General features: G+C 43.3%; 1 protein-coding gene and 1 non-coding gene across 8 annotated transcripts in view; both read left to right on the forward strand.

Moving 5' to 3' along the window:
• The window catches only part of DIP2A (disco interacting protein 2 homolog A), a 107,537-nt gene that overhangs the window by 51,756 nt on the left and 39,496 nt on the right, over positions 1–16,285 (forward strand). For all 7 annotated transcript variants that reach the window (XM_021935414.2, XM_017956339.3, XM_017956340.3 and 4 more), the window contains 3 exons: positions 2,861–2,980; positions 5,007–5,204; positions 15,670–15,761. In XM_021935414.2, the coding sequence (XP_021791106.1) occupies positions 2,861–2,980; positions 5,007–5,204; positions 15,670–15,761 (410 nt within the window). The remainder of the gene's footprint in view (positions 1–2,860; positions 2,981–5,006; positions 5,205–15,669; positions 15,762–16,285) is intronic.
• LOC116274721 lies at positions 11,934–12,038 on the forward strand. The gene has a single exon (XR_004183503.1). It is a non-coding gene; the product is annotated as a U6 spliceosomal RNA (small nuclear RNA).

Consider the following 16,285-nt stretch of genomic DNA (forward strand, 5'->3'; position numbering starts at 1 on the left):
CGGAGTCTCGCTCTGCTGCCCAGGCTGGAGTGCAGTGGCCGGATCTCGGCTCACTGCAAGCTCCGCCTCCCAGGTTTATGCCATTCTCCTGCCTCAGCCTCCCGAGTAGCTGGGACTACAGGCGCCCGCCACCAAGCCCAGCTAGTTTTTTGGATTTTTTAGTAGAGACGGGGTTTCACCGTGTTAGCCAGGATGGTCTTGATCTCCTGACCTCGTGATCTGCCCGTCTCAGCCTCCCAAAGTGCCAGGATTACAGGCTTGAGCCACTGCGCCCGGCCCCATCTGTGTATCTCTTTAGGGAAAGTATCTGTTCATACTTTTTGCCTTTTTTTTTTTAATTGTGCTTGTTTCCTTTCTTTTTCTTTTTTCTTTTTTTTTTTTTTTTTTTGAGATGGAGTTTCACTGTCACCCGGGAAGAGTGCAGTGGTGCAATTTTGGCTCACTGCAACCTCCACCTCCCAGGTTCAAGCAATTCTCCTGCCTCAGCCTCTCGAGTAGCTGGGATTACAGGCACGTGCCACCATGCCTGACTAATTTTTGTATTTTTAGTAGAGACAAGGTTTTGCCATGTTGGCCAGGCTGGTCTTGACCTCCTCATCTCTGCCTGTCTTGGCTTCCCAAAGTGCTGGGATTACAGTGTGAGCCACTGTGGCCAGCCAAATTGTGCTTGTTTTCTTACTGAGTTTTGAGGGTTGTTTATATATTCTAGATACAAGTTATCCCATATGAGGTTTATCATTTGTATTTTCTCCCAGTCTGGCTTGCTTTAACAGTGCCTTTCAAAGAGGAGATGGTTTAAATTTTTATGACATTCAGTTTACCAAATTTTTTAATGGATTGTGCTTTTGTGTCATACCTAAGAAATTTTTGTCTAACCCAGGGTCACAAATGTTTTCTCCTTTATTTTCTTCCAGAATTTTATAGTTTTAATTTTTACATTTAGCTAAATAGTTCATTTTGAGTTAATTTTAGCATAAGTATCAGGTATGAATCAAAGTTTACATTTTTGTATGTGGCTATTCACTTGTTCTAGCACCATTTATAATAAAGACCATTCTTTCCCCACTAAGTTCCTTGGCATCTTTAATGAAAATCAGTAGACCATGTTGGAGAGGGAAGGGTCTATTTCTGGGCTCTGTATGTTGTTCCATTTCCTTATTTATCTGTCCTTACACCTTGTATAGCCATGACTACTGTGATTTTCTTAAAATTCTTGAAATTATACAGTTGGAATCCTCCAACTCTGCTTTTTCTCTTTTCTTTTCTTTTTTCTTTTTTTCTTTTTTTTTTTTGACAGAGTCTTGCTCTGTCACCCAGGATGGAGTGCAGTGGTGTGATCTTGGTTCACTGCAACCTCTGCCTTCTGGTTTCGAGCGATTCTCCTGCCTTAGCCTCCCAAGTAGCTGAAACTCCAGGCAACTGCCACCACTCTTGGCTAATGTTTTTTTTCTTTACTGCAGGTGCACACCACCAACCTTGGCTAATTTTTGTATTTTTTAGTAGAGACGGGTTTTTGCCATGTTGGCCAGGCTGGTCTCAAAATCAAGTGATCTGCCCACCTTGGACCCCCGAAGTGCTGTAATTACAGGAGTGAGCCACTGTGCCCGGCCCCCGCCTTTTTTTTTTTTTTTTTTTTTAAATAGCGATTCTGTTGCCCAGGCTGGAGTTCATTGACATGATCATGGCTCACTGCAGCCTGAAACTCCTGGACTCAAGCAGTCCTTCCTCTACAGCCTCCTAAGGAGCTGGGACTGCAGGCACAAGCCACCACATCCAGATAATTTTTTATTTTTAAAATTTTTTGTAGAGACAGGGTCTTGCTATGTTGACCAGGCTTGGCCTTGACCCTTAAGGCCCTAAACTTCTGGCCTTAAGCGATCCTCTGCTGCCTTAGCCAACCAAAGTGCTGGGATTACAGCCATGAGCCACTGCTCCCGGCTGGCAAATGACTTCTTTTTTTTTTTTTTTTTTGTGAAGAAGTCTTGCTCTTTCACCCAGGCTGGAGTGCAGTGGCGCGATCTCGGCTCACTGCAAGCTCCACCTTGGGTTCACACCATTCTCCTGCCTCAGCCTCCCGAGTAGCTGGGACTACAGGTGCCTGCCACCACGCCCAGCTAATTTTTTGTATTTTTAGTAGAGATGGGGTTTCACTATGTTAGCCAGAATGGTCTCAATCTCCTGACCTCATGATCCACCCACCTTGGCATCCCAAAGTGCTGGAATTACAGGGCCATGGCTTCTTAACATTACCATGGAATAGTCGTGACCTCATAAACTTCCTGAAAGGGTCTTGGATGCCCCATGGGTCCCTGGACCATTTAAAAAACTGCTAGTTTAGGCTGGGCGTGGTGGCTCATGCCTGTAATCCCAGCACTTTGGGAGGCCGAGGCAGGTGGATCACAAGGTCAAGAGATTGAGACCATCCTGGCCAACATGGTGAAACCCTGTTGCTACTAAAAATACAAAAATTAGGGAGCATGGTGGTGCACACCTGTAGACCCAGCTACTCGGGAGGCTGAGGCAGGAGAATAGCTGTAACCTGAGAGGCGGAGATTGCTGTGAGCTGAGATCACACCACTGCACTCTAACCTGGCAACAGCAAGACTCCGTCTAAAGCAAAAAAACAAAAACAAAAACAAACTGCTAGCTTAGAACAAGTCCTGTTTCCTGGAAGGCTTTCAATAAGTGTTTTCTAAATGAATTAATTCCAAAATGACTGTCCAGTGGGGCCCACACTTGGACGGATTTGTAAGCTCTGATGCATCGTGTGGTTTGTTCTTGGGCCTTAACACCTATGTCCGCTTCTCCAGAGGTTGTGATGTGTCCTGGCCTCAGTGCTCCTCTGTCCTTCCCGTGACAGGTGTCCCTGTGAACAGCAGAGTGTCCTCCAAAATCCAGCAGCTTCTTAACACCCTGAAGAGGCCAAAGCGCCCTCCATTGAAGGAGTTCTTTGTGGATGATTTTGAGGAATTGTTGGAAGGTAAGAGTTGTCCAACTTTGAGCTTTTGTGTTTGTATGAAAAGGGTGTGGCCATGAAGTTGAGAAACAGGGCAAATATATATTATACAGGGTTATTGCTATATATATTCTGTTTCTAGACTCAGTGGTCACTGTGTATAATGGTAAATTTAGAATCACATGACTGCTTCCTGTATTTGAGCAGGTAGAAAATTTACTGCTCATATTCAAGTGACTTAGCATTTTGTAAAAATACTTCTAAGGTTTTATTTAACTTACATTATTTAAATTTTTAATTTAAACTTTAACTCTGAAATACTCATCTTCTTGTGGTTTTAAAGTGTTCAATTTTCAGCATAGATTTGGCTGCTTTTCAGAATTTTAGCCTCATATATGAATGAAATACATATTTAGAAAGAAAGAATATACATGTATTTTTTAAAAAGAAAACTAGCAAGAAGCAGAAACCAGAAATGAAGCCAGTACAAGCATGTGAGTGTGTTGTTAGAGCCACGGGACCCCCATGCTGGTCCCACTCTCAGACCTTGGCTGTTTGTACAGTGTCACTGCTGGCAGCAGACCAGCCCAGGGTCTTCTCCACACCCGAGGATTAGACAAAGGTTTTAGGAGATTATTTCCCCTTTGTAATCAGATAGTGTGTATTAGTCAAGGTTCTCTAGAGGGACAGAACTAATAGGATAGATGTATATATATAAAGGGAGGTTTATTAAGGCATATTGACTCACACCATCACAAGGTGAGGTCCCACAATAAGCCGTCTGCAAGCTGAGAGCAAGGAAGCCAGTCTGAGTCCCAAAGCTGAAGAACTTGGAGTCCAGTGTTCGAGGGCAGGAAGCATCCAGCACAGGAGAAAGGTGTAAGCTGGGAGGCTAAGCCAGTCTAGTCTTCCCACATTCTTCTGCCTGCTTTTGTTCTGGCCACACTGGCAGCTGGTTAAATTGTACCCACCCAGATTGAGGGTGGGTCTGCCTTTCCCAGTCCACTGACTCAAATGTTAATCTCCTTTGGCAACCCCCTCACAGACACACCCAGGAAGAATAGGTTGACATCGGTATTAGCCATCACGCAGTGCCTTTCAAATTCAGAGTTTGTTGGTGTGAATGCATCTTAGAGCAGTGTTTCTTACCACTTGGGCAAATTTTGGTTATACAGCTCCTGGAAGAAGATTAAAGTAATTCTTTTTAAAGTAAAAAACAAGATTAAAGTAATCTTTTTCCGGGAGCTATATAATCAAATAATCCTTTTTTTTTTTTTTTTTTTTAGAGACAGAGTCTTGCTCTGTCACCTAGGCTGGAGTGCAGTGGTGCGATCTCAGCTCACTGCAAGCTCCACCTCCTGAGTTCACGCCATTCTCCTGCCTCAGCCTCCCGAGTAGCTGGGACTACAGGCATCCACCACCATGCCTGGCTAATTTTTCTTTTTTTAAGTAGAGACGGGTTTTCACCATATTGGCCAGGATGGTCTCGATCTCCTGACCTCATGATCCACACGCCTCAGCCTCCCGAAGTGCTGGGGTTACAGGCATGAGCCACCACGCCCGGCCTATAATCATTTAATCTTTTATGTGTTTTTCTTTGAACATGGTGATAGTTGTTTGGATCCCTAGGCTGACATGGTGGTTCTGCTTGCTTTCCTCCTGTCTGAGTGGGCCACCAGGTCCTGTCCCCAGGCTACGGATACCTGGCTGTTCACTGCTGTGGTGCCGGGGGTAGTAGAGGTGACACAGACCTGTCCAGAGGTTGGGAAAGTGGGAACCACTCCAAGGTCACCTTTGTCTGTGAGGCTGTGGTCACCAGGATGGTGGGTTGTTTTTAACTTTATTTCACAACCATCATCATCCATGACTAAAGCTCTTTTAATCCTTTGGTTAGTTGTCAGTGATTGTGATGCAAAGATCTAAACAAATTATTGTAAGCTTTTTTATAGTTGGGATTAAAAAACAGTATTATAAACTATGAATGCTTAAAAAGAGAATGTGTTCGTGGTGCTCTGAATTGCTGATTTTAAAATTTTGATTTTGCTTGTAGTTCAGCAACCAGATCCAAATCAGCCGAAGCCTGAGGGAAGCGAGACGAGCGTGCTGAGGGGGGAGCCTCTCACTGCAGGTGTCCCCCGACCCCCGTCACTGTTGGCCACCTTGCAGCGCTGGGGCACAGCACAGCCCAAATCCCCCTGCCTGACTGCCTTGGACACGACTGGGAAAGCCACCTACACTCTCACCTATGGCAAGTGTCAACAGAGAGCACTTGTGCTTGTGAGTCAGCTGTGGAATGTCACACATGTATCACAGCGTAGACATACAGCTTGACAAATATTCCTGAGAAACCAGCACAGCTGGCAGATCAGTAGAACATTGACCTATATCAACTACCCATTCCTCCAGAGGGCCCCACTTACTGATGCGTGGTGACTGCCATTGCTCTGGGCTCGAGTGTTTGGAGCGTTCTATGTATGCATTCTGACCCATGTAGTTTAGTTTCGTCTTGTTTTCAACTTTGTGTAAGGGGAATCATGCAGTATGTATTTTTGTGTATGTGGCATCTTTTGGTTCCATACTATGTTTTCTTTCGTAACACAAATAGTAAGCATGTCTACAGCCTGATGAATCCACAGAGTGGACGTGGTCCTGTCATCAGCACTCCAAGCAGAAGTGTTGCTAGGTTCAGAGCCCCTCACGCCCCCCAGACATGAAGGGTAACTGCTGTCCTGACTGCGCACACTGTTGGCTTTCCCTGCTTTTAAACAGGCGTTCTTTAGTTTATTCTCATCGAAGAGTATTATTTTATCGTGTGAATATACTAGAACTTATTTACACACTGCCGAGTAGATGGACATTTGTGTCGTTTCCACTTTGGGGCTATTGTATATAGTGCGGTTAGGAGCATGTTTATGTGAGTCTCTTGGTGAGAATATGTAGGCGTTTGTGCCAGGTATAAATGCAGAAGCAGAATTGTTCAGCATTAGGACATACTGCCGAGCAGTTTTCCAAAGGCAGTGCAGCAGTTTTCACTCCCACAGCCAGTGAGTACATGAGGAGTTCCAGTTACTCTTTTCTCACCAGCTTGTGATATTGTTTATTTCGTTACAGTCTTTGTTATAGGTGTGTTGTAGCACAGGCTAATTTGCATTTGCCTGGTGACAAATTATTTTCATATGCTTATTGATTGGCATTGCATTGAATCTCTAGTTCAATTTGAATAGAATTAATGTTTTATAGGTTGAGAACATCCCAAATATGAAAATCCAAAATCCAAAATGGTCTAAAATCTGAAACTGCTTGAAGCTGACATGATGCTCAAAGAAAAAGGTCATTGAAACATTTTAGATTTCTGATTTTTGGACTTGTGATGTGATGCTCAACTGGGAAGTAAATATAATGCAAATATTCCAAAGCCTAAAAAAATTTCAAATCCCAACACTTCTGATCTCAAGCATTTCAGATAAGGGGTACTCAACCTGTGTTACAATTATGGAATCTTCCGGTTTATGGCTATGGAATGTTTCCCCTTTTAAAGGCTTTAATTTCTCTCAGTGATGTTTTCATACTTTGGAATACAGAAGTCTTGAGCATCTTTTATTAGATTTATTCCTATTACAAGTGCTATAAGTTTTAATTTTCTCTACTGATTTGTTGCTTATATATATAAGTGCAATCTATATTATTATTATTTTAAAATGATGACTTTGGGCTGGGCGCGGTGGCTCACGCCTGTAATCCCAGCACTTTGGGAGGTCGAGGCAGGCGGATCACGAGGTCAGGAGATCGAGACCATCCTGGCTAACACGGTGAAACCCCGTCTCTACTAAAAAAAAGTACAAAAATGAGCCGGGCGTGGTGGCGGGCGCCTGTAGTCCCAGCTACTCGGGAGGCTGAGGCAGGAGAATGGTGTGAACCGGGGAGGTGGAGCTTGCAGTGAACTGAGATCGAACCACTGCACTCCAGCCTGGACGACAGAGCGAGACTCCGTCTCAAAATAAATAAATAAATAAAATAAATAAAAATAAAAAATGATGACTTTGTATCCAGTGATCTCAGTGAGTTAGCTTATTATTTCTTCGTTTACTCATAATTAGTTGTTTGTCTATATATCTTTTGTATTATCTGTCTACAAAAATCGCATTATTGGTGAACAATGATAGTGTTATTTTGTCCTTTCCAATACTTATACTTTTATTCTTTTTTTTTTGCTTTTTTGCACAAGCTAGAACCTCCAGTACAGTGTGAAATAGAACAATGTTGAAGAGTGGGCATTCTTGCCTGTTTTTCCATCTGAGGAAAAGCCTGTGGTAATTAAGTATGATGTTTTCTGTAGTTTTGTTTGCTTGTTTGTTGGTAGAAACTCTGTCAGATTAAGACGATTCTCTTCTCCTTGTTTGTTAGAAGTTGTTATCATGAGTTGGGACTGAATTTTGTCAAATGCTTTCTCTGCTGTTAGCAAGATGATCATATGGTTTTCCTCCTTCATTAATTTGGTGAATTATTTTGATTAATTTTCTAATGTAAAGCAGCCCTTCATTTGTAGAATAAATCCCACTTGGCTTTAATATTTTACCCTTTTAGCTATACACCCAGGTTTGATTTGCCAATAAGTTGTTTAGGATTTTTACATCTGTTTTCATTAGAAAAATTGTTCTGTAATTCTTTAAGAAAGGCGCTCATTGCCAGGCTTTGATGAGTATGGCTAGCTCACAACCTCCAACTGTTAAATCAGCGTTCAAATCTAGGTCATGCTATTGGCAGGGCAGTCCCTGGCTGATGGCCAAGTAAGGCAGTGGGACAAGGGCCTACTTTCTGTTAGCATGGACTTTCCTTATAAACAGCTCTGGACTTGTGGAGACCGTCAGTTCTACATTGTGGCTTGACAGCTCCTCCTGCCCAGTCTTGCTACCTGTCTTTTGCTGTCACAGATTTGTATTCTCTAGGAATCCTTTTGACTGCCTGAGCCTGTCTCAGCGTCTGCTTTGCGAAGAACCCAGCCTGTGACACACTTTTTTTTTTTTTTTTTTTTTTTTTTAACGTTCTCCTTGGCTTGTAGTTTGTCTGCATTTATATACAGAGTGTAAGATATCACTACCATTGTGTTTATTTTTTTTTTTTTGAGACAAGGTTGTGCCCGGTCACCCAGGCTGGAGTGCAGGGACGTGAGCTCGGCTCACTACAAACTCCACCCCCCAGGCTCAGGCGATCCTTCCACCTCAGCCTCCCTAGTATCTGGAACCACAGGCACACACCATCATGCTCGGGTACTTTTTTGTATTTTTAGTATAGTCGAGGTCTCGCCGTGTGGCCTGGGCTAGTCTCAAACTCCTGAGCTCCAGCAGTCTGCCCGCCTCAGCCTCCCAGAGTGCTGGGATTACAGGCGTGAGCTCCCATGCCCGGCCCATTGTTTTTTGTTTGTTTGTGTTTTTAATCAGTCGTACATTTCTATTCTTTTACTATGTACATTCCTTCCTGCGATTCTATATTTTCCTGGGTAATCATTTCCTTCTGGCCTGTGGAACTTCCTGTATGTTCATTATACTGTAGGTTTGCTGGCAACTTCATTTTTTAAGGTTATATTTCGTGGTTATTTATCTTCTTTCAGCAGTGCAAAGGTATGGTTACTGGCTTTTGAGAAGATGCCAGACCATTGTTACTCTCTTGACAGTAATGTGTATGGCTGCTTAAAAAAATGTTCTTTTTCTTTGAATTGCAGCCATCTTACTATGACATATTTAGAGGTGATGTTCTTTGAACATTTTCTGTGATGTTCTTTGAAATTTTCAAGATGTCCACAGGGCTTCTTGAATCTGTAGAATGGTGTCTTTTATCTGTTTGAGAAAAATTATAGCCATCTTCTCTTCCTATATTGCTTCTTCCTCATTTTTTTCTTCTCTCCTTCTGGGACTCCAGTTACACTTATACTTTTTTCACACATGCAAAGAGCTGTGTATTCCCCTACAACTGCCATTAGCTACCTCCAAAGTATATTTCCTACCTGGTTACTATACTAAAGCTCTCTCAGAATGTAAAGTCAAAACTGTCACATAACACAGTGCTGTATGACAGAGCAGAGCCTTAGATTTTGAGATTTTAAATTTTAAATTTCTGGGATTTCATGAGGAAAACAGAGGTTCTTCCCAAAATGGGGTCTGTGATGCCTCCTCTGTTTCCCCCAAGGAGTCCCAGGCTGTTAAACCTTGAATATCTGCTTTTAAGCTGACTTTTAACCATAGTACTCTTTTATTTTTTTATTTTTTTAATTAGTTTTTTTTTTTTTTTTCCGAGATGGAGTTTTGCTCTTGTTGCCCAGGCTGGAGTGCAGTAGCGCGATCTCAGCTCGCCACAACCTCTGTCTCCCTGGTTCAAGCGATTCTCCTGCCTCAGCCTCCCGAGTAGCTGGGATTACATGCATGCACCACCATGCCCGGCTAATTTTGTATTTTTATTAGAGACGGGGTTTCTCCATGTTGATCAGGCTGGTCTCAAACTCCTGACCTCAGGTGATCCACCCGCCTCGGCCTCCCAAAGTGCTGAGATTACAGGTATGAGCCACCACGCCCAGCTTTTTTTTTTTTTTAATTTATTTTTTAATTTTTTCGAGGTGGAGTCTCACTCTCTCGCCCAGGCTGGAGTGCAGTGGCGTGATCTTGGCTCACTGCAACCTCCGCCTCCCAGGTTCAAGCAGTTCTCCTGCCTCAGCCTCCTGAGTAGCTAGGATTACAGGCGTGCACCTGGCTAATTTTTTGTTTTTCTTTGTATTTTTAGTAGAGACGGGGTTTCATCATGTTGGCTAGGCTGGTCTTGAACCCCTGACCTTGTGATCCACCCATGTGAGCTTCCCAAAGTGCTGGGATTACAGGCATGAACCACTGCACCCAGCCCATAGTGCTTTTTTAAAAAAGTCCTTTTAAATCTCTTATTACCCAACTTCAGCCAGGATTTACGGCCAATATTTCTGAGTTTGGAACTTTACCAAAGGTAACCTCCTAGTTGAAAACAATAAACCTTAGCCAATAAGCTGTAGTATTGGGCACTTGGACTATTCCCAGAAGTCCAGAGCATCCAATTCTGAGCTTGCAAAGGCTTTTAACTGCTCGAGATAACCTTTAGAGCTAACTACAACATGAACCCTCAAATTGCTGTTCACTCGATGGTGGAAACCAAGAGAAAGTACCTCCATGTGGTTACAAGTCAACTCCCAAGGACATTTTTTAATATGTGGTCTCTGGGCAAGATGAAGGAGCAGACAGTTGCCCTGAGTAACAGAAAAGATGGAAAAGAGAAAGGGAGAAAAGCATTGCCTATAGCAGGATGGGGAAGGTGAGGAGCTCAGGGAGGCCAGGGAAAGACCCACCCATTGCAGCGACACTGAATCAAAAGTTCAGGTGGCCATTTGTCAGTAATGAAGGGCTCTTTTCCAGCAGTCCCATCAGCTCTGGAGTTTCCCCTTTTGGGGAGAAAAAATGCTCCCATGTTCCATGATCCTGTACATGCCTAACCTTGTCACCCAAAGCGGTCAGCAAAGAGTGCAAGGCAGATTAATCCAAAGAGAATAGTGGTTAACGTTCTGTAGTGCCAGATCCATTCTTGGCCGAGAGGGACTTTACTGAAGGGGGGCCTCTAACCCTTTGTATCTTAGGAAGGACTGTAACCTTCCCAGGTTGGGCCTCAAACGCAGGTTTGTTCAAGTGCCCTTGCCTTTTATTAAGAGGGGCCTTTAACCCACTCTGTCTTAGGAGAAATTCTGACTCCCCTAAGTTGGGCCTCTAACCCAGTTCCATCCTTTACCCCGGTAAATGCACCCCACTTACCCAAAGTCGGCCATTTGGTGCTGTGGTCTTACTTCCTTCGGGTCGGGGGTCTCCTCAGTATTACCCCTTTGGAATTCACCAGGAAGATGTTACCAGAAAGGGATCCTGTTCCAGACCCCAAGAGAGGCTTCTTGGACCTTGTGCAAGAAAGAATTCAGGGCAAGTCAATATAGTAAAGTGAAAGCAAGTTTATTAAGAAAGCAAAGGAATAAAAGAATGGCTACTCCCTAGGCAGAGCAGCTGCACGTTTTCTAATATAGGATCATTTATAGGAATTTTTTATATTATATTCTGGATACCAGCACTTTGTCAGTAATACCTTGCAAGAGTTCTGTCCCACTTTGTGGCTGGCTTTCCACTAATGGTAGCTTAGTGAACAGAAGTTCTATCCATCATCTTCTTTTCTTGCATGATTTTTGCTTTTTGCTTTTTTGTTTTGTTTGTTTTTTGAGACAGTGTCTCACTCTGTTGCACAGGCTGGAGTGCAGTGGCGTGATCTTGGTTCTCTGCAGCCTCTGCCTTCTAGATCGAGCGATTATTATGCCTCAGCCTCCCAAGTAGCTGGGACTACAGACGTACACCACCAGGCCCGGCTAATTTTTTGTATTTTTAGTAGAGTCAGGGTTTCACTGTGTTGACCAGGCTGGTCTTGAACTCCTGACCTCAGGTGATCCACCTGCCTTGGCCTCCCAAAGTGCTGGGATTACAGGCGTGAGCCACCATGCCTGGCCTGATTTTTGCTTTTTGTGTTCTCCTTAAGTACTGTTTCCCTTGGCTGAGATCAAAACGTTATTCCATTAATTTGGGAAAATGCTGTTGTTTTGCTGTTCACATTTCGGTCTGCCATTCACCTGGAATGCGTTTTTGTGAATGGTGTGGGACTGGGTTCCAGGGTTCATTGCTAAAGAAGGATAACCAGCTGTCCCGTTCTTATCTAAGGAGAAGACAGCCCTTGCCCCACTCCTCTGTGGTGGCACATGAGTCCTCAGTGAGTTGTCCACACACGGGTGGATCTGTTTTGCTGTTCTCTGTTTTATTTCATTGATTTGTATTCTATTCTTTGTGCCCATACCACACTCTCTTGATTGCCGTAGTTTTATAGTAAGTCTTGACATCTGTAGCGAAAGCCTGCCGTCTTGTTTTCTTCAAGAGCATCTTGCATGCTCACTGTGGCAGCACATACACTAAAACTGGAATGATGCAGAGAAGATGAGCATGGTATCTGTGCAAGAATGACACACATTTGTGAAGTGTTCCATATTAAAAAAAAAAAAAGAGTGTCTTAGCAATTCTTACCCTGTGCATTTCAGGATCCACTTTAGAATGAGCTTGTCAGGTGTCACAGTATACTTACTGAGATTATGAGCATTGCTTTGAATGAGTCTAAAGAGAATTAATGCCTTTTCATTATTATTGTTGTTATTATTATTATTATTTTGAGACAGAGTTTCGCTCTTATTGCCTGGGCTGGAGTGCAATGGCGTGATCTCAGCTCACTGCAACCTCCGCCTCCCAGGTTCAAGTGATTCTTCTGCCTCAGTCTCCTGAGTAGCTGGGATTACAGGCGCCTGCCACCACGCCCAGCTAATTTTTTGTATTTTTAGTAGAGATGGGGTTTCACCATGTTGGCCAGGGCTGGTCTCGAACTCCAGACCTCAGGTGATCCACCTGCCTAGTCCTTCCAAAGTGCTAGGATTACAGGCGTGAGCCACCGCACCCGACCACCTTTCCATTACTGAGTCTTCCAGCCCTTGGACATCTGTCCCTCCATTCAAATATTTTTTACTTTATCTCAGTAATGTGTAATTTTCTGTGGGGAGATTTTGCATATTTCTTGTGACAGTCTCAGGTACTTAGTGTGTATGTGTTTTAATTTTGCGGTGGATACTTTCATCAAAAATTTTTTATTTACTTTCTTTTTTTTTTTGAGACAGAGTTTTGCTTTGTTGTCCAGGCTGGAGTGCAGTGGCACGATCTTGGCTCACAGCAACCTCCGCCTCCTGGCTTCAAGCAATTCTCATGCCTCAGCCTCCTGAGTAGCTGGGATTACAAGTGTCTACCTCCACACCCTCCTGATTTTTTGTATTTTAGTAGAGACGGGGTTTCACCATCTCACCCAGGCTGGTCTTGAACTCCTGAGCTCAGGCAATCTGCCCATCTTAACCTCCCAAAGTGCTAGGATTACAGGTGTGAGCCACTGCGCCCGGCCTGTTTACTCTTTATTGCTAGTATGTAGAAATCAAATTGTATTTTTATGTCGATATATTTGGCAGCCTTGCTGAATTCAGTTATGGAAGATTCATAAACTACATCATCATGTCATCTGCAAATAATGGTAGTTACATTTCCAGTTGTTCAGCTTTTTCTCCCCTTTTGCATGGGCTAAGCCTTTCAGTAAAATGCTGAAAACAGACATCCTTAGCTTACTTCTCTCAGAGGGGAAGCTTTCAATATCCAACCATTATGATATTTCCTATTGGATTTCTAAAGATGCTCCTTTTCGGCCGGGCGCGGTGGCTCAAGCCTGTAATCCCAGCACTTTGGGAGGCCGAGACGGGCGGATCACGAGGTCAGGAGATCGAGACCATCCTGGCTAACATGGTGAAACCCCGTCTCTACTAAAAAATACAAAAAAAAAAACTAGCCGGGCGCGGTGGCGGGCGCCTGTAGTCCCAGCTACTCGGAAGGCTGAGGCAGGAGAATGGCGTGAACCCGGGAGGCGGAGCTTGCAGTGAGCTGAGATCCGGCCACTGCACTCCAGCCTGGGCGGCAGAGGGAGACTCTGTCTCAAAAAAAAAAAAAAAAAGATGCTCCTTTTCACATTAAGGCAGTATATTTCCTTTTCTGAGTTTAAGAAGGATTTCAAAAATCATTTAAAATCATTTTAAAATCATGAATGATTTAAATTGCTTTTATTTTCTTCCACCTATTGATATGATTGTTTTATTTTTCACCTTTATTTTGCTAATGTGGCAAATTATGTTGATTTTCTGTTGAACCTCTTTACATTCCTGGGATAAAACTGACTTGGTCATGATGCATTATTCTTTTTATGTACAGCTGGATTCAGTTTGAAATTCTTTATGCATTACAATTATTAACACCTTAAATTGACTTTTTAAAATAGGCTGAAACAGTGGTTTGAGTTGAGTTTTGTCTTTGTTTGTTTGTTTGAGAGGGAGTCTCACTCTCGCCCAGGCTAGAGGACAGTGGCATGGTCTTGTCTCACTGCAACCTCTGCCTCCTGGGTTCAAGCAGTTCTCCTGCCTCGGCCTCCTGAGTAGTTGGGATTACAGCATGTGCCACCACTCCCAGATAATTTTTTGTATTTTTAGTAGAGATGGGTTTTCACCGTGTTGACCAGTCTGGTCTCGAACTCCTGACCTCAGATGATCCACCCACCTCGGCCTCCCAAAGTGCTGGGATTAAAAGCATGAGTCACCGTGCCTGGTCTAGTATTTTTTTTTTCCTCGTTCATTTCTCAGGTCCCCCAGTTCACTTACTTCATAGTGTTGCACCTGAGCTTCATCTTATTACACGGGAAATTGAGCGCTCAGTTGCAGGGCATGGCCGCTCAACCTGCTTGCAGTTGTACTGCAGGGACTTGAAGGGCTCAATGATGACTTTGTGTTGCTTCTTTGATAGGCTGCTTGGTGGGGGTGTGTTAAGGCTCCTGCAGGTGTGGGGCTTAGACTCATATTTCTCAGTCTTCCTGTCCCATGGTCACCCCTGCCTCGTTTCATCCTCTCCTGACACCCCCAGTCCTCTAGGCTTTTCCTTTCTCTGGTGTCCTGTCTTCCTCAGTGAAGCTCTCCCCTATTGAGTGCTTGTGAACGTAGCAGCTGTGCCAGGAGGGTGTGTGATGGGAGCGACCTCGGAGTAAGAGCTGGTTCCTGGGCCCTGTGCCTGGTGTGAAGTCCTGATGGCTTTCCAAGTAAAGAATGGATGGCATTGATACCCGGATCACCTTTGGATCTGTTGCTTTTGTTTATATCGTCTCTTGATTTTTGGTCAGGGGAACTTCTCTTTGGGGATGCCTAGTATTTTAACATCTTAAATTTAACGTATTAAATTGGGAATATAACATGTTAAAATAAAGATATGACCCATTTCATGAATTGTTGTGAAGATTAAATGAATTATGTGCTACTCTTACAAATGATGTAATTGAGGGATATTTAATGTCATGAAAATCCATTTACACTGCAGTATTAATTGGAAAAGTAGGGTGAAGTATCTCATTTCTTGAAAATTATGCAGACATGTATACGTGCTTATATGTGTATAGTCGTATATGTGTGCACACATATGTACATATACATATGTATACCAAATACTGACTTTTTTCTGCTGGCTTTTTTTTTTTCTTTTTTTAAATAGTGTCTCTGTTGCCCAGGCTGGCTCTCACTACAACCTCCACCTCCCAAGTTCAAGCAGTTCTTGTGCCTCAGCCTCCCGAGTAGCTGGGATTACAGGCGCATGCCACCACGCTGAGCTAATTTTTTGTATTTTTAGCAGAGAGGGGGTTTTACCATGTTGGCCAGGCTGGTCTCAAACATCTGGCCTCAAGTGATCTGCCTGCCTCGTCCTCCCAAAGTACTGGGATTAAGGTGTGAGTCATTGCACCTGGCCTCTGCTGGCTCTTCTGTAGTCCAAATTTTCTATAATAAAATCCTGTTTTGTTTTTGTATTAAGAAAAATAAATCTGTAAGTTATTTTTAAGAGCCAACAATGATGTGCCTTACAACATTGTGCAGAATAGTTATTAGATGGAAACTACCTAAATTTCCACTAATGGGATAATGGTATGTTATGGGGTATTTTGGTTTCTACATTAAAATGTTAATTATTTGTTTCTTAACTTTTACATTGCTTAGTGTTTTTATTTTGTTTTAGGTAAACTTTGGAGTCGGAGTTTAAAACTAGCTTATACTCTACTTAATAAACTGACAAGTAAGAACGAACCTCTGCTTAAACCTGGAGACAGAGTAAGTAACTAGAATGTCACTTTGTTGGAATGAGCAAAAGCAGAGACTTCGATAATCTGTTTCATTGAAATTAGTGTTCCATCATTTAGTTAGAATCACAGCATTAATAAAAGGGATTTAAAATCAGCAGTGAATGCTGGACGCGGTGGCTCATGCCTATAATCTTAGCACTTAGGGAGGCCGAGGCAAGCGGATTGCCTGAGCTCAGGAGTTTGAGACCAGCCTGGGTAACATGGCAAAACCCTGTCTCTATTAAAAATACAAACAATTAGCTGGGCATCGTGGTGCGTGCCTGTAATCCCAGGTACCTGGGAGACTGAGGCATGAGAATCGCTTGAACCCGGGTGGTGGAGGTTGCAGTGAGCCAAGATCTTGCCACTGCACTCCAGCCTGGTGACAGAGTGAGAGTCCGTCTCAAAACAAACAACAACAAAAAAAATCAGCAGTGAAAAATATGGCAAAGTTTGTGATGTAGAGTAAAGCAACATTCTTTTCCTGCACTCATTGTTTGTCCACTGTTTCTT

Source organism: Papio anubis, chromosome 4 (genome assembly GCF_008728515.1).
Source record: "Papio anubis isolate 15944 chromosome 4, Panubis1.0, whole genome shotgun sequence".
In the NCBI taxonomy this organism is placed as follows: Eukaryota; Metazoa; Chordata; class Mammalia; order Primates; family Cercopithecidae; genus Papio; species Papio anubis.